Below are 18,403 nucleotides of genomic sequence, written 5' to 3' on the forward strand. Positions count from 1 at the left end.
CAGAGCAGCGAGGGGCATAATCTGGCCTCCCTTGTTTTCTCCCCGCATCCTCTGCCTCTAAGGCCAAATTGTGCCCAGATGGAAATTGAAGGTTATAATTGCAGGATTGCATTTTTCCTGGGGACACAGGGCAGGTAACATAGAAATAGTCTTCCACCACCTTTACCAAATGCTCTTCTAGGTGCTTTCTCTTCATCTCTGAGTTACCACTTTGGCTGCTGACCTCAAACCTTAAGCTTTGAGTTTTGGCCTGCAGCCTCTCTAACAAAGACTGTGGCATCTTCATGGAGGCCATGATTTATCACATGATTTGGGGACAAATGAACGTCCTCCAACTTGTCTCTCTGGTGAATGTGGCTCTTCTATATCCTGTCTTACCTGCTGACCCTCACTGTACTCTGCTTATATCCGTCAGGCCATCTTGGAGAGAAACCGGATAACATATTTTTAGTGCAGATAAGCTAAGGATTGGCGAGTAGCAAAGGGCTTGGGACACTAAAACTGCAGACCTCTGAAGGCACTTGTCAGAATCAAGACTTCTCAGTCCCTGTCTAGGCCTCTTTCTTGGGCTCAGGGGTTCTTGTCTTGCTTGAATGAAAAGGTGATTCCTTCTTGCAATTCCCACTGTCTCCTTCCCTTCTCCTCAGGATGGGGGGTGAAAATCATGCAGGCTCTAGGCTCCATGTCAGGAGGGTTAGTGTGGACCCTCTGGACAGGGCAGCTAGCTTCATATTGATTCTATATACATTAGATGAATTCAAATGCATTTAATATACATTAGATGAATTAGATGATTCTATATACATTAGATGAATTCAATACATTAGATGAATTAGATGAATTCAAGTTTTAAATGCCCTCTTGCTCAGCCCTTACCTGGAACCACCAGCACTCTCCCTACCTCCCACAAATCTTTACAGTGGGGAGGGTTTTCTGTTCTGTGCCAAGGATACAGTGGTGAATATAAAACATCTTGCTTCCATGGAGTTTATGGTCTAGTTGATGCTGCAGTGTTATGATGACAGGGACAGGAGTAAAAGGTGGCAGTGAACTTGTAGTAGAAAACTTGATTTAGCTTTGTGGAGCTAGGAAGGCTTCCTGGAGGCATTGACAGCAGACACTTGTAGATTAAGAGCTGGACAATGCATGGGAAGTCAGGGGGAGGAGGAGAGAGGAAGGGACAGAAGAGAAGGAAGAGCAGAGGAAGAGAAAGATTTGGTCTGGATCTGGGCATGTGCAGGGTCTTGGAGTCTGGGGAGGACAGAGGGCCTGCTCACCCCACCTGGGCCTAGCCTGCCTCAGTCATACTCAGCACCAGTTTCCCCAGAGACTCTATCTTGCAGGACTGAGGAGGGGCAAGCAGTGATCTTGGAAAGAGAGAGGCAGGACCAGGTGATCTGCAGGTACATTTGCTTGTCTACACGCTCCCAGAATGCCCATGTTGCCTCTGCTGAGCACTTGGCTGAGTACGGCATTACCTAAGGTTTGCGTGGTTTCACTGGGTTCTGAGAGGAGCTTATGGCCAGTGCAGACACCACCAGACTGGGAGGCCCTGTGTTTGGATTTGTGGGCTGTGTAAATTTTGGGGTCCTCATCCTAAATCTCTGGGGATTCTCCTGGTTTACCAGTAGACTCAGATCTTCTGTTTTTCTTTCAGTGCTAGTGTTTAAAGCTTTGATTCTCTACCAGTTGCAGGAAACTAAATTCCATTAAAAACTGCAGGCTTTCAGCCATAAAAACTGATGAGTGTTTGTAAATGGCATGGCTGGCTGGGGGGCTGGGATGAGTTGATCCACCAGAGGGGGGCCTGGCCATCCCACAGTCTGCAGCTTCCCCTAGCAGACTTAGAGCACATCATGGCCCTCATTATCACCACCCACTCCTGTGCTGGGTGTTCCCAGGAAGAAGCATTTCTTGCTGAGGAACAGCTTTGGGCTTTTATAGCCACACCACACACGGGGACCTATTAGTGGATTCCAAATAGACTATTTGCATAGAAAGCCACACAGCTGCATACAGTTGAGATCACATAGAAAAATATTTATTCAGTGGATTCCAGTTGATCATTTAGCATGCATTCATAAAGGAACAGAGACACTAAACCATAATGCTGACCCTATATGCTGCTCACTTTGAGTACATGTGGCTGTCCTACAGCTCCCAGACAGGAGGGCTTGTTTTAGAATTATATATTTGCAATTGTAGCGATTTATAGCTTGTCTTCTTGTCCTGGAGCTTGTAGAGCAGAATGAGATGGATGTAATGCCTAGCAAATTGCAGGCCATTTTGGAATCTGGGTCTCTGGCCTCAACATGGTGGATGGAGCCACACTGGGGACAGAGTCCTTTCCTAGGCTCCATCAAATAGCTGGGGCAAAGATAGGACATCCAACTATCTGTCTCCATGGACAGAAGCGGCCATGTGTGGCCTTTACATCATTTTAAAGTTGTGGCCTGTGCCCTGCTCTGAAAACAAATTCCAGCTGCTCTTCTGTCTTCCCCTAAACAACATTTCTGAACAGGAAAGAGGGAAAGAAGGCAGATGGGTTCAAACAAAAGTCACTAAGTCCACGGGCCACTGGAAAAGTGACCGCAAGGTATCCAGGCACGCCCTGGCAGGGTCAGAGAACACGGGAGGTGGAGCAGGATCTCAGAGGGTGTATGTCCAGTGCTCAGCCAACACCCAGGCCCCTCACATCCTGTCTGCATCCCTTCCAAAACCTTTCTGCTTTCCTTTGGATAACGTAGCAGTGTGTGGCAACCACCCTTCCAGGAAGCCACCTGTTAGCTGTTAGGAACTTGCCTGCTGCTGCTGTAGTCATTTTCTCAAAGGCATCAAGGAAAGCCATGGAGAGGGGAAGGAGGAGTGTGTGGGCAGCGTAAGCAAGGGCTCTATAGGGCCTGTTTATGGTGACCTTGGGAAGAGATGGAGGGGAGGAGAGAGAAGGCAAAGGCAATACTCAGGAATGAGGGAGGGGTTCTCAGTTCCTGTCAACTCAGTCTGCAGACACTCGGGAAAATGGGATGCTTCAAAATGTGACCAACGTGGCAGTGATAGGGCCACAAATACCCGGTGATCCAGGCTCTCCCTCAACTTGTGTTTGTCTTAGACTAGTTCTCAAATTTGAGTAAGCATCAGAGGTTTCGATACTGCTGTTCCAGGAACGCTGCTTTGAGAACCACTGTCTCAGTGATGAGAGACTAAACCAAGGTTGGTGTTGATTTGGGCTCGTTGGATGCAGTAAAGTCAGAGAGATCAGTGTCTCAACTGGCTGGCAGAAGCAGATTGGCAAACACAAAGGAATAAATCGAGAAAGTGCTAAAACCTTTTATTGGATGTATTTGTCTTTTCCTGGCTTTTCATTCAACTAACCATATGCTTACTTTCCACTGACAATTGCTATTTAAATGTCACTTGACAAGCAGCTATTCTTTATCCTACTATATGCTGGTTAATTTATTGTCCACAAAACCTGATGGAGTGTTCTCTAATGGGCCTCATTTCCCACTGTCTCCACCCACCTCTTCATTCTGGTTCTGGCCCCAGCCGTACTGAGGCTGGCAGTGGTTTCCTCTATCCCCTGCTCGTGCTCTGTCTTTGCCTGGGTGCCCTTTTCCAGGCAACTCTCACTCCTCTTTAATTTTCTGAGTGTTCGCCCCCCATGGGGAAGGTCAACCAGCTCTTTGCTACCATAAAACTGTGGCCAGATGGCTCTCATGGCCCTTTGCAAACTACCCGGCTGTAGCTGCCTCATCCTCCTCAGCTTTTTATTGTTAGTGCCTAGGACAGGGTGTGTCAATGGCTTCAGCCAATCAGGGAGGTGGTTGTTGAGTGAGTCAAGTCCAGAGGACTGAAATTGAGGGCAAGGGGCGCAGAAGGGGAGATATCTAACGCCTCCTCACTGTGGTCAGGTTAGAGAGACCTTGACTCTGCTGGCAGAAAGAGGATAGAAAAGCTATTTTAAGCACAGAAAACCTAAATGATTCTCCATAACCCCCTCTGTGCTCCCAGGGCTTCAATGATTCAGTACAATGGGACTCCCAAGGCCAGGTGGAAAAGCAAATCTTTGGGATTCCTTTAAATCACAAATTACCTCTGCTGGAGAAAGTTGGATTATTCAGACCTTTTTGGCTTAATAAGAGACTAAGTATTCTTTTCTAGCAAGTACCTAAGAAAGATGAACAGACTGATGGGTAGATGGGTCCTTGCTGGCTTGGTCACCAGGTCATGACCTGGACTCCTATCTTGCTTTCCAAACATTGCTTCAGCTCCCCTTGGCTACATCTCACCTTTCTTTGGAGGGAAAGTATGTGTCTCAGGGCTTTGTCGTTGTGCCTGTGTTTGGAGAGCCCGGTTCTAAAACTGAATCCGGAGAATGACTTCAGCTGGGATTTGAGACTGACCTGCCTCACATTGCATTCCATGCTGTGGATAGACACAATTTGAGCCTAAAACTGGGGCAAAGAAAACTCCATTGGACTGGAATGATAGGCTTGTTTGCCAATTCAGGGTGGAATTCCATATTCAGAGCAGTAAGGCAAGATCTCCCTGCCCTTGGAGATCTTGGGGGAATGACTTAACCTCACTTTCATCATTTGGAAGACAAAAGGGTTCTATGCCTGGTCTCCAATCTGCTCTCCCAATCTCGGATGATGCTAAGATGAATTCTGGGGAGCACACGAAGAGCTACCTTCACTTGAAAGGCTAGAGGGGAGAAGAGAGAGCCCAGAGTTAGATGAACAAATATGGCCATGTCCCAGGTGGCATAGCTTCACCTCTTCCACAGATTGCACCAGGCAGGCTGACTCAAATGCTGTTGAAATGTCAGGCTTTAGGATGAGATGTTGTTGGACATCGGTATTAGTTCTGTTTTTTAAACAACATTACACTGCCAAGAATAAATCTGTGTCCTCGTCTAACGGTGCCTGTCATTTTAGTGTAGTGATCAAGGAGGAAAAATGGAAGTACTTTATGTGGAAGAACAGATAAGCTATGAAGGTGTTTCTTAACCCAGAGTGCAAGGCTGTCTGGAATATAATACAGCTCTATCAATAATGCAGTTAAAATAGTTTACCTTCTTAACACGACTGGGTTCAGTTCACTGATCTTCATTCAAGTTCACCGTAAAGTTATTTAACTGTGGGCTACACATTATACCATACAGACCAAAGCATTATAGATTTTTCCAAATGTAAGTCCAAGCTGATTGCAGCGAAACATAAATTTTCAAATCTTTAATATACTCTATTAAGGCACGAATAAGATTTTAAAGCTTTGTCTCAACTAGAGTAGCTAGGACTCGAGCTGAACTAGTTGCAAACAGCTCAATAAAAAGTTTACCTTGGGACATGGTAGTTACTCTCAATGTCATCTAAAATAATGCACTTTCCTCGCCACCCCCCCCCCCAAAATGTGAAAGTCAGCAATCACCTGTCATCGTAAAATGACAAATTTCAAAAGGGGGCTGGTTCGGTTACCAGAGGCTTCCCACCAGAGGCTGACCACGGATGCACACTTCACATGTGCCAGGGGTGGGCGCCGGTAGGCCTAATGCTCCATTTTCCTAGAACAAAATTATCTTTCAAAGTGCAGGAGGAAAGACACCAGCCATTTTTCCCAAACTCTAGTTGCTATGGGAGAAGTATATTCCAACAACCCTGCAGGGTATTTAGTACAATCTGTTATTCCAAAAGGACTAGGCAGGATTTAGAAAGAGAAGTGCACAATATCATTTTGTGCTCTGAGGACGATTTAGACTATAGATACCTGGCAGTCCCCTCATACAGAGGCTTTTGATGAAAAGACTGGCTAAACCCACTCTACCCTAGGCTGAGAATGCCTACTCAGAAATGGGATCGGGATCCAGTCGGCTGCATCAGAATCTTAGGAAGAACACAGGTGGGATGAGGGAGCCCTTGGTTTGACAGGGATCATACACTGGGTATGTGGCTGGGAAGGGGGGACATTAAGGAGTCGTCTTGTGGGGACAGGTGCTTTAACTTGTACTATCGATGCAGCCATGTGTGGCTGGTCCTAGTTGAAATGTATTGTAAGAATAAAAACCACACTGGGTCTTCAAAGTATTGGGGGGGGGGTGGTGGAGAATGTTAAAGCTCTCAATTTTAGTTTGCATGTTGACATTGCACGTGAAATAATATTTGGGGAGCTGCACATAAGAAACATTCAGCTTGACACCTTGTTTTTCTGCTTTTTGAATGTGACTATTCAAAATATTAAGTTTAAACCCACCTAGGTAGCTTATACTTCTAGTGGTCAGGGCTGCTCTATATCCATTTCCTGTCTTTTTCAAATAGAAGAACATGAGAAGCAATAATGGGTCTCTCAGGAAAGATAATAAGTGTATAAAGGATGTTGGAGTCTTGGCAAGCACATGTCCCAGTTGCAGGATGTGGGCAACTGACCTGAGCCTCAACTTCCTCCTCTGTAAAATGAAGATAGTCACAGAATTGGTCTCACCAGGGTATTGTCAGAAGTGACAAATGCACAGGAAAAAAAAAAAAAAAAGCGTGGAGGGCTTAGCACAGAGCCTGACATAGGGAAAACTCGGAACTTTACATTATTCTTGGTTATATGTAAAGACTTTTCTGATGCCTAATATTTTTTAAAATGATTCTTTTTTAAAGAAAGCATGAGCAGGGGGAGGGGGAGAGGGAGAGAGAAGCAGGGAGCTGACCCAGGCTCATCCCGGGACCCTGAGATCATGACCTGGGCCAGAGGCAGGTGCTTAACCGACTGAGCCACCCAGGCGCCCCTCTGATGCCCAGTTTTTCATCCCTGTGTATTTCTAACTCTGCTCTTGTTCTCCGGGTCTGTATTTGTGATCCTGCCTTGCTACCGTACACCCACAAAGCTGAGATTCCCCCTTTCCTTATCATTGGAGAATCTTGGGTCCAGTCTCTATCTTCAGCAACTTGTTCAGAATAAGGCTCCCCCAGCTTACTGGCCTCAGCTCACTTGGATTGCAGAACAAAAATTTTCTCCTGGCTAAGACTGCAAAGTCAGGCCACAACTCTTCAACTGCTCCCATCCCTTGCCTCATGCCTGACATACTCGGTCTTGCTTTTTACTAAACTTCTTTTGATGGGAAGGTCAGTCAAGGACAACAGATACCAGCAAAGGGGGTGAAGGTAACAAGAAGGGTCATGCAGACAGGAGCTCAGTAGAACGGGGCCAAAGCCAGGATGGAAGCACAAGGACTTCATAACTCGCCCCACAACCCCAGCCCTTTATCTCACTGCCTTTTCCCCCATGGGCTTGAAAAGCTGTCCTGGGTTCAACCCGAGTCAGTACAAGTGGGTTCTTGTCGCCTTGCTAGATTCTTGCCTCCTGAAGCTTCCCACAGAGCAGGTCAGCACACATCTGAAACCCTGTGCTCGATTTCCATATCCTGGGAACTAAGTCTGCAGATGGAGGTGGTTGTGCTCGTGTGAAAGGTAGCGGCAGAGAACGGAAGCCTCAGTGGAGACACGTAGCTTCCCTAGGCAGACGCTTTTTCAGTTAACGACACGAACCTTTGAGTCAGGACCATCTCTGATAAAACACGAGGAGGAATCACTTACCAATTACTTCGAACAGCACACATGGCTGGAAGCATCCGTGCTTCTCAAAGCGGGGGGAGGAAGGCTCCCAATTTCCTATGCAAGTATTTTTTTTTTAATACAGGAAAATGCTGATTTTTGTTTCCACTCAGCAGCTGTAACTGGAGGTGATTCAGACTATACTCTTTACTTAAGGGGACTTTTTTTTTTTTTTTTTTTTGCCTTTTCATCAGATCGATGTTACTTTGCTCGATTTTTATTTTTAGATTTACTGAGTGTTCTCAGGGAAGCGACTCAAAGGAAAGAAATAAGCAAATTGGTTTGAGTTTTAAGCTTGGGCTGAGGTTTGGCAAGAAATGATCAGGGGAGGGGAGTTTCCAGGCCACCATTGCTGACAGCTGGGATTTGTGGAGGATTTGTTGAGGGAGCTGGGTCATTTATTTCAGTGCAGAGAATATACCTAAGGCTACTCAGATACCCAGGTAAGGCTTGCTCAGGTGAGTGTGTGTGGGAGGGCCGACCCTGGATGTGCAAATGTGCTGGTTTCCTGGAGCATTTATTAATGAGGTATGTACCATGGATCAGAGGCAGAAAGGGATTATTGCCAACCACTGCTTCCCTGTGGTTTCCTAGAAAATACAAACGTTTGAAATGTGAACAAATCTTCTTACTATGATAATCAAATTTAGGAGCAGGAGGAAGCATTTCTAAAAATTCAAAACACAGCTTTTAAGATCTCAGCTCTCCACACAGGAACTTAAATTCTGGTGTCTTGGCTCAGGGTGAAGAGAGCACACGATCTGTTGATTCCTGCATAGATTCTTGATCTTCCTCTTTTGGGACGTGGTGACTTGGTTCTGTTTTTTTTTTTGTTTTTTTTTTTTTCCGGTTGCTGTAGATAAATTCTCCTTTTCTCTGTCAGAGGTCACAGAAACAGATGAGCATGTAGGTTGACATGCAAGTATGTGGGCATGCAGACATGTCCATTCATTCAGGCAACTCTTGACCTGCATATGGGTCACTAAGTGGTGGTCTTCCAGGGCCTAATCCTTTTGGAGGCTGCTGTTAACTCTGTGCTGCAAAGGCTAGCTACTGGCTGAACTTGAAATTTGCTATTTTCCATCATTTGAGGATAATTGTCTCTCACCTCCTCCCCCCATGAGGGTGGACAAGATGATATAACTTAAAAAAAAAAAAAAGAAAAATCTGAAAATGAACAGAAGTCCTGTTGGAGATAGAAGCATTAGAATGACAGGTGTGCACACCGAACAACATTCTCAGTGCCGGGCTTTCCCTGATTTTGTGTCACTTGAAATGGAAAGCGCGACCAGTGTCCCTGGCTACCCTGCTTCCTTAGCAGGGACACCGTTTCCGCTCATCCTGAAAATACCGCTGGGTGTTCATGTGGACATGTGGACGTGGTCTGAAGATACAGGTATCGTCCCACCTGATCTTCCATAGAGTCTAGGTCGATTTCCTGAAAAAAAGGCAGAACTGGGTGGCTGGCCTGCCTAGTAAGCTTCCTGGATACCCAGCAAGGAAAACATGTTTTAAAGTAAGAGCTATCAGAAAGGGAGACAGAACAGGAGACTCCTAACCCTGGGAAAGGAACAAGGAAGGGGAGGAGGGTTGGGGTGACTGGTGTGGGGCACTGAGGGGGGCACGTGATGGGATGAGCACTGGGTGTTATTCCATATGTCGGCAAATTGAACACCAATAAAAAATTTTAAAAAAATATAAAAGGGAAAAAAAGTAAGAGCCAGCAACAGGTACAAGTGTCTAAAGCCTTCGTGGGTCCTTAACCGGGTGCCCCCGCCCTTGAGCCCAGGCCCCTCCGCCGGCGCCCCGCCCTGCCGGGCCTCATCCCTCCCCGTCCCTGTCGCCCCGCCCGGCCTCATCCCTCCCCGTCCCTGTCGCCCCGCCGGGCCTCATCCCTCCCCGTCCCTGTCGCCCCGCCCGGGCCTCATCCCTCCCCGTCCCTGTCGCCCCGCCGGGCCTCATCCCTCCCCGTCCCTGTCGCCCCGCCCGGCCTCATCCCTCCCCGTCCCTGTCGCCCCGCCCGGCCTCATCCCTCCCCGGTCCCTGTCGCCCCGCCGGGCCTCATCCCTCCCCGTCCCTGTCGCCCCGCCCGGCCTCATCCCTCCCCGTCCCTGTCGCCCCGCCCGGCCTCATCCCTCCCCGTCCCTGTCGCCCCCGCAGGGCCTCATCCCTCCCCGTCCCTGTCGCCCCGCCGGGCCTCATCCCTCCCCGTCCCTGTCGCCCCGCCGGGCCTCATCCCTCCCCGTCCCTGTCGCCCCCGCCCGGGCCTCATCCCTCCCCGTCCCTGTCGCCCCGCCGGGCCTCATCCTCCCCGTCCCTGTCGCCCCGCCCCGGGCCTCATCCCTCCCCGTCCCCGTCGCCCCGCCGGGCCTCATCCCTCCCCGTCCCTGTCGCCCCGCCGGGCCTCATCCCTCCCCGTCCCTGTCGCCCCGCCGGGCCTCATCCCTCCCGGTCCCTGTCGCCCCGCCGGGCCTCATCCCTCCCCGTCCCTGTCGCCCCGCCCGGGCCTCATCCCTCCCCGTCCCTGTCGCCCCGCCCGGCCTCATCCCTCCCCGTCCCTGTCGCCCCGCCCGGGCCTCATCCCTCCCCGTCCCCGTCGCCCCGCCGGGCCTCATCCCTCCCCGTCCCTCTCGCCCCGCCGGGCCTCATCCCTCCCCGTCCCTGTCGCCCCGCCGGGCCTCATCCCTCCCCGTCCCTGTCGCCCCGCCCGGCCTCATCCCTCCCGTCCCTGTCGCCCCGCCAGGCCTCATCCCTCCCCGTCCCTCTCGCCCCGCCCGGCCTCATCCCTCCCCGTCCCTCTCGCCCCGCCAGGCCTCATCCCTCCCCGTCCCTCTCGCCCCGCCCGGCCTCATCCCTCCCCGTCCCTGTCGTCCCGCCCGGCCTCATCCCTCCCCGTCCCTGTCGCCCCGCCGGGCCTCATCCCTCCCCGTCCCTGTCGCCCCGCCGGGCCTCATCCCTCCCCGTCCCTGTCGCCCCGCCCGGCCTCATCCCTCCCCGTCCCTCTCGCCCCGCCCGGCCTCATCCCTCCCGGCCTCATCCCTCCCCGTCCCCGTCGCCCCGCCCGGCCTCATCCCTCCCGTCCCTGTCGCCCCGCAGGGCTGATCGTGGTGACCCTGGCCGTCTGCTGGCTGCCCAACCAGGTGCGCAGGATCATGGCCGCGGCGCAGCCCAAGCACGACTGGACGAGGCCCTACTTCCGCGCCTACATGCTGCTCCTCCCGGTCTCCGACACCTTCTTCTACCTGAGCTCCGTCGTCAACCCGCTGCTGTACAACGTGTCCTCGCAGCAGTTCCGCACGGCCTTCAGCCAGGTGCTGCGCTGCCGCCTGGTGCTGCCGCCCGCCCGGCACCGCGCGCACCTGCGCGGCCCCGAACCCGCGCCCTCGGGGCGCCGCCCCCTCCTCGTGCCGCGCCCCCGCCCGGGTCCCCGGTGGGGACCCCCCAGGTGCGCTTGGCTACTTTCCAGAGCGAGCCCGAGCCCAAGCCCCACAACGGTTTGCAGGAGCAAGAGGTGTGAATGTCCAGGATGCGACAGGCCTGGAGGCCTACGTGGCACCCCCACCCCCACCCAAGCGACGTTAGCCTGCCACGGGGGTGACAACACACTGTGCCTGGGAGGGGCAGGGGTCTTGGAAGCAACTGGATGCCCCCCTCAGTGCCTTCTAAGGGCTGATGACCTGGACTCTGGGGACAGACTTGGGGGTCCAGGCTCTTGCTCACCCCTTCCTTTAAGTACACACTGAAAATTCAGACCGAATTTATTCAGGGCTTACAAAAATGTTTCACACGGAGCTCTTTCACTGGCAAAGGAACGGAAGATGGTGATCCTACTCCCCTCCCACCCCAGAATCAAAGGACACCCAGGAGAAGCAGGGGAGCGAGGGCCCCAAGCACGATGCAGGAGGCGCGGGGGTCTCCTTCACCTTCAGCAGTGAGCCCAGAGGAGGGCTAACTGGAGGAGCAGGATGGTGGTGGGGAGCCCCGGCCGAAGAGCCAAGGCCGAACTGCTCCGTTTCTTGGGCCGGGGCCCGTTGCAAAGAGGGGTGTTGCAGCAGCTGATGCACACTGAGTTCAGTTTCCCAGGGGAGCAGAAGGATTGGTACCCGGCAGAGGCGATGAGGCAGGCTGCTGATGATGCACACGACTTGCGGTACATGATCCCTGCAACACAAACCCAAGGACCTGGGTTAGCTGCTGTTTCTTAAATGACAGCTCATCTTTACTCCTCCCACAGCCCAGGAAGTCGCTTTGGGTGGTTTCATTGAGCGCTCACCCCCCCCCCCCCAAACTATGTAAGTAAGAGGACTTCTTCATCCTACAGCTCCCTTCCTTGTTGTTGTTCCAAAAAGCTATTTCAGCATCAGCAAAGAGCTATTAAAATCAAAGTGCACTTAAAATTCACACAGAACTTTTTATTTACCTTTTTTTTTTTCTTTAAATTGCTGTGGCTGTCTCATGCCAGGGAGAGCGATACTATACTTTATGATGGCTCTCACCTATGTGTTTATTAAACCCTAAAGTGATCTGAAGAACTAATACATAGAAGAACATGATCCCTATTGAAGGAGCCCTGATTTTTCTGAGGTTTCAAGGTCCACCACATTTTAGGGAGGGGGTGGCCCAGTGTACCCAGGAGAGCCTTTTTCCAGGAAACAAGCTTTGCCCTCAGAATATATGGCCATCTGCCTATTTAGCATCATAGCCACCCTTTAATAACCTAGGAGCTCATATGACATGTCCGAATTACAGCACTGTCATCGAATAATCAGCTCTTAAAGCTGGAACCTTCCTTAAATAATAGCTAACTTCATTTTCATGCTTTCCTGTATGCCAGGCACTTTACAGAGGGCTATAGAATACAAGTTCATTTACCACCTGCAGTGACCCTACAGGGGAGGTCCCCATTTCAGAGATGGGGCACATTAAGGTCAAGAGAAGTTGAGGAATTTGCCTGAGGGCACACTACTGGCCTAGAGAAGAGCTGGGATTTGAACGTAGCATTCTGCCTCAATTCTGTCAAGACCTTATGACTGTATATGTGCCAAAGCAGCCAGTCATAAACTACAAAAACGTGGGGTTTTTTGAGAAGGGGGAGATAAATAATACATCTACAATAGCCAGACCTGGAAGTAAATGGCTTTAGCTTGTGTGCTGCCCTGCACAGCTGAGAGCTCAAATGTATTCCACTAGTAGCCAGGGCTCCTTACTTTCTGACTCCCTGCAGAGATGTTTTTTGCAGGCATTGCTTTGGCTCGCACCCCCTCCTCATCAATTGTGGCTTTTAGTTATGGAGAAATAGTACAGAATTGAGCAACCTAAAACTTCCAAGTGGAAGGTAAAGAAATACTTTAAAACATACCATTTTAAGTCATTTTTGTGCTATAGCTGCTCTGGTAAGATGTATCGGGAAAGATAAAGTCCTTGGACAAAGAATGTGTGCATATGTGTGTGAGAGGCACTGATTTGTTTAAAAAAAAAAACCTGCTGCTGGGCATTGCCCATTAATAGTTTCCTGTATTCTCTACATTTTCTATCCATTGCCATTTAAGGAAATTTTACTGCCATTGGCTAGTTCAACTTCAATAAACTTAATTTTTCACTGTAAAAATTCACTTAATAAAGTATTTTTTATTTTAAGAAAAACTCAATGAGAGAAGATAAAAATGTCTCCTAACTAGCTCCACCTCAGAGGTTAGCACTCTTCAGTGTCTGGATGGCCTCCTTCCAGGCCTGTTTCTATACATTTACATATGTCTCCATGGAAAAATGAAGTATGTGTGTGTACACAGCTTTGTTAATGGTATCACGTCCTATATGCGGTTTTACAGTTTGCATTTTTACTTAGTGACCAGGCTAAGTGTGTATTTTTAAGCCTAACTCTGTAGGGCTAAGGGATGATGATGATGAGATAGATTAGATAAATAATACACAAAAGGAGCCCTGATTTTTGTGACTGCCGCCCACAAGACATTGGTGGCAGCACCTATTCTGGTGGCCAGTGGAACTTATGCTTGTGTTCCCACAGGACTATATATATGTCCATCCTTTAAAGTTGGTGCCCCCAGGTCTAACTTCCAGTTAGCCTGGATCAAAGCACTGAGAGCCTCCCCTTGGGGACACTGACCTGTCTTGGCACATCCTCAACTTCCAGAAACTATTAAAATGAAAATAGGCTGCTTGAGAAACACAAAGAGGAATGATGTAAAGAAAACAGAGGAGAAAGACTGAGATAAAGCTTCAGAAATAACCTTACAGAAACATGTAATTTACCGCACAGAGTTAAAAGTAATGGTCCTAAAGATGCTCACCAAACTTGGAGAAGAATGGATAAACATGGTGGGAACTTCAACAAAGAGACAGAAAATATAAGTATCAGGTAAAAGTCACAGAGCTAAAGAATACAGTAACTAAACAGAAAATAATACCAGAGGAGCTCAACAGCAGGGCAGAGAAACTTACTCCATCAGAGCAGCAAAAAGAAAAGTATAGGTAGATGAAGGGACTTGAGAGACCATATCAGGTAGCTAACAGTCTCTTTTTTTTAAGAGACACTGGAGGACAAGACGAGGACAAAAATATAGGCTGAACATTTTCTGAACCTGGGGAAGGAAAGAACCATCCAGGAAGCCCATAGAGTTCCAAATAAAGTGACCCCAAAGAGACAAACACCAAGACACATTATAATTAAAATGTCAGTGTTAAATGCAGGAAGAGACTCAAAACCAGCAAGAGAAAAACAACTTGTTACGTACAAGGAAACCCCCATTACGCTATCAGCAGACTCTTCAGAAACTTTGCAGGCCTGAAGAGGCATGATACAGTCCAAGTGCTAAAAAGGGGGAAAAATTTCCAACCAAGAACACATGGCAAAATTATCCCTTAGAAATGAGGGAGAGTTTCCTAGGCAAGCAAAAGCCAAATGAGTTAATCATCACAAAACTTGCCTTACAAGAAATGTTAAAGGGTCTTCTTTTTTTTTTTATTTTTTTATTTATTTTTATTTTTTTTTTTATTATTTTTTTTTAAGGGTCTTCTTTAGGCTGAAAAGAAAGGGTGTGAAATAGTGGCAAAACAGGGATGCCTGGGTAGCTCAGTGGTTGAGCGTCTACCCTTAACTCAGAGTGTGATCCTGGGATCAAGTCTCGCATTGGGCTCCCTGCAAGGAACCTGCTTCTCCCTCTTCCTATGTCTCTGTCTCTCTCATGAATAAATAAAATTTTTTTAAAAAAATAGTGGCAAAACAAAAAAAGCTATATATCTCACTGATAAAGACAACAATATAGCAAAGGTAGTGGATTAATTATAATGCTAGTGTGAAGGTTAAGGGTTACACAAGAGGTAAAATGTAACATGTAAAACATAAAATGGAGGGGTGGGGAGTACAAATGTAGAGCTTATGAATGCCTTCAAGCTTATCAACTTACAAAAGACTGCTGTAGATAGAAGTTGTTATATGTGAGCCTTAAGATAACATAGCAAAAACCATAAGTAGATACACAAGAGAAAGGAATCTAAGCATACACTAACCAAAGTCATCATATGACAAAGGAAGAGAGCCAAAGAAGGAACAGAGAAACTACTAAACAGCCAGAAAACAACAAAATAGCAGTAAGTATATATCTCTAAATAATTTAAATATAAATGCAAAATTCTCCAATCAAAAGATGTTGTTGTTGAATCCAGCCACTCTACAAAACAAGACCCATCCATCTATACACTGCCTATAAGAAACTAATTACAGATATTCCCTGTAAGTGGAAACCAGAAGAAAGCTGAGAGAGCTATACTTGGACAAAATAGGCTTTAAAACAAAGACTGTAGGGCATTACATAAAGGGGTCTATCCAGCAAGAGGAGAAAACATTTGTAAATATTTATGCACCAGCACAGAAGCACCTAAATAAAACAGCAGTACAATACTACTCAGGGACTTTAGTATCACATTTACATTAATAGAGCATACACACAGAAAATCAACAAGGGGGGATTCCCTGGGTGGCTCAGTGGTTTGGCGCCTGCTTTCGGCCCAGGGCATGGTCCTGGAGTCCCAGGATTGAGTCCTGCATCAGGCTCCCTGTGTGGAACCTGCTTCTCCCTCTGCCTGTGTCTCTGCCTCTCTCTCTCTCTCTCTCTCTTTCTGTGTCTCCAATGAATAAATAAAATCATAAAAAGAAAGTCAACAAGGAAACCTAGTCTTAATACTGAAAGAGATGGAATGTTCTGTATATGTTAAGTCCATCAAACATCAACAGGGCAGATGGAGAAGATGGTACAGGAGGATCCTGAGCTCACTTCATTCCACAGCCATTCCAAGGCAATAACTATATCTATGCAACTAACTGAAAATTACTTGAAAACTGGCAGACCAGATATTCCACAACTCCTCAAAGAGAAAAGGCTACAGAGGTAAGGGTGAGAGAGAGAGAGAGAGAGAGAGAGAGGCAGTTGAGAAGCAAACCCCGTGGAGCACATACTCACAAGTGGAAGAGAAATCACAAGCACAGAGGAACGAGGGGATTAGACCCCACACTGGGTAACCCAAGCCCTAAGGACTTGCACTAAGAAGATGTCTGGCTTTGAAAATCAACAAGGATAAATTCTGGGAGAGCCAGAAGGCAGCAGCAAAGAAAATCCTCACTCTTAAAGAGACAGCATGCTAAATAAATTGGCCTGAGACCCAGCATAGAAATAGTAATTTGCAAAGCACCTGGGGTATACATAAAGGAGATTTATTTACTAATCTTAAAAGTTGTGCTGGAGGGGCAGGGATCTTTAAGAGAGTTCTCTAGGAACAAATACTGGTGGCCACCATTTTTCTTGTTCTCCCCCAACCTAAACAGCCATCACTTGCTGGAGCCAGTTATAACATTCTCCATCTAATTTGCTAGTATCAAAATGACTCCTGCTCTGAAAAGGGGAAGAGATAAGCCTACATAGTGTGTCTGGAGTTCTTGCATCCAGGAGTCTTAGCTAGATGCATAGGAAGCAAGCCCTGGCATTTGGTATAGGCAAGACAGAGGCTGATTGAAGACAACTAGGCTGACTGCTGGCCCCCCTCTGCCAGGAAGCTCACAGTGGCTGTAGCTGGGTTTCTCAACAGCACATGAGGCAAACCTTGCCCCAGTGAGCAACACAGCAGCTCAAGTGGCTTACTGTAGCCAGCTGGACTGAGACCAGCTCCATCCCCACCATACCCATAGAAAATGTGACTCAGCCACAACAGGAATGCCTGCTGTTGTACAAGGTAGGATTACACTTGGCCTGGACCTCTTCTACACAAGACTACTGCTTTCAAGACCAAGGGATGCAGTTGACCTACCTAATAGAAACAAACACAGAGAGCTAGAGAAGAGTCTGAAGAATATGTTGTAAATGAAAGAATAAGACAAAATCAAAATAAAAAAGTGAAACCGAGATAATATGCTTGAGAGAATGGATAAACTCAGCAAGAACTTCAAGAAGTGGAAGATATAAAAAGAGTCAGAGCCAAAGAATACAACACCTGAAATGAAAAATACACTAGAGAGAATCAACCGCAGTTCGGAGGATGCAAAGAATGTATCAGTGACCTGGAGACAGGGTAATGCAAATCACCAAGCTAAATAGCAAGAAGAGAAAAGGAATGGAAAATGAGAATAGGTTAAGGAAACTCTGCAACATTATGAAGTATAATAAAAGTTGAGTTGTAGGGATTCCAGGTGAAGAAGAGAAAAGGGGGCAGAAAACATATTTGAAGAAATAATAGCTGAAAACTTGCCTGATCTGGGGAAGAAAACAAACATCCAGATCTAGGAGGCACAGAGGGCCCTAAGATGACGAACCAAAGGCACACCAAGATACGTAGGAATTAAAATGGCAAAAAGTGGTGACAAAAAGAGAATCTTAAAAGCAGCAAAAGAAAAGTTATATGCAAAGGAAACCCCACAAAGCTATCAGCTGATTTTTCAGCAGAAACATTGCCAGACATAAGGGAATTTCATGATGTATTCAAAGTGCTGAAAGGAAAAAACAAACAAACTTAGAACAAAGAATATTCAGCAAAGCTATCATTCAGAGTAGAAAGAGAAAGTTTCCCAAACAGAAATCAAAAGTTTGGTTTTGACCACTAAACTGGCCTAGCAAAAAAATTTAAAAAGGAAATCTTTTAAATGTATACAAAAGGCCATAACTAGAAGAAAATTATGAAAGGAAAAAATTAATTAAGTAAAAGCAAACATACATTAGAGGTACTAGATTAATAACTTATAAAGCCAGTATGGAGATTAAACCAAAAAAGTAAAATCAGTTATATATACAAAAATTAGTCAAAGGACACACAAGATTTAAAAATGTAAAATATAACATCATATGTGTAAAATGCCAAAGGGGAATAGAAATGTAGTGCTTTTACAATGTGTTTGAACTGAGTGAACATCAACAGTATAAACTGCTGTGTATGTAGGATGTTATATATGAACCCAATGGTAACTACAAACCAAAAACCTGTAAAAGATATACTTGGCTTTATTTTCGTGTAACACTAAAGAAAACCATTAAACCATAAGAGAAGAGAACAGCAAAGAAGAAACAGAATATAACTACAAAAGCAAGCAGAAAACAATTAAAATGGCAATAAATACATACTTATAAATAATTACTTTAAATGTAAATGGACTAAATGCTATGATCGAAAGAAGGGTGACCAAATAGATTTAAAAAAAACAAGATCCATCCATATACTGCTTACAGGAGACTAGCTTTAGACCTCAAGACACATACAAACTGAGAGTGAAGGGATGGAAAAAGATATTCCATGCAAATGAAAGT

At 47.0% G+C, this 18,403-nt stretch overlaps 2 protein-coding genes across 3 annotated transcripts in view; one reads left to right on the forward strand and one right to left on the reverse strand.

Moving 5' to 3' along the window:
- Positions 1–11,341, forward strand: part of GPR39 (G protein-coupled receptor 39) — a 197,560-nt gene extending 186,219 nt beyond the window's left edge. Inside the window, exon 3 of one of the 2 annotated variants that reach the window (XM_041739592.1) lies at positions 10,695–10,790. In XM_041739592.1, the coding sequence (XP_041595526.1) occupies positions 10,695–10,700 (6 nt within the window). In that variant the 3' untranslated portion in view covers positions 10,701–10,790. Of the gene's footprint in view, positions 1–10,694 lie in introns of both variants that reach the window. The other variant, XM_041739591.1, reaches the window with a different exon arrangement.
- A 3-nt stretch (positions 11,342–11,344) lies between these two features.
- The window catches only part of LYPD1 (LY6/PLAUR domain containing 1), a 44,534-nt gene continuing 37,475 nt past the window's right edge, over positions 11,345–18,403 (reverse strand). The window contains exon 3 of the mRNA XM_041739594.1: positions 11,345–11,759. Coding sequence (XP_041595528.1) covers positions 11,524–11,759 — 236 coding nt within the window. The 3' untranslated portion in view covers positions 11,345–11,523. The remainder of the gene's footprint in view (positions 11,760–18,403) is intronic.

This window comes from Vulpes lagopus, chromosome 24, assembly GCF_018345385.1.
Source record: "Vulpes lagopus strain Blue_001 chromosome 24, ASM1834538v1, whole genome shotgun sequence".
Taxonomy (NCBI): Eukaryota; Metazoa; Chordata; class Mammalia; order Carnivora; family Canidae; genus Vulpes; species Vulpes lagopus.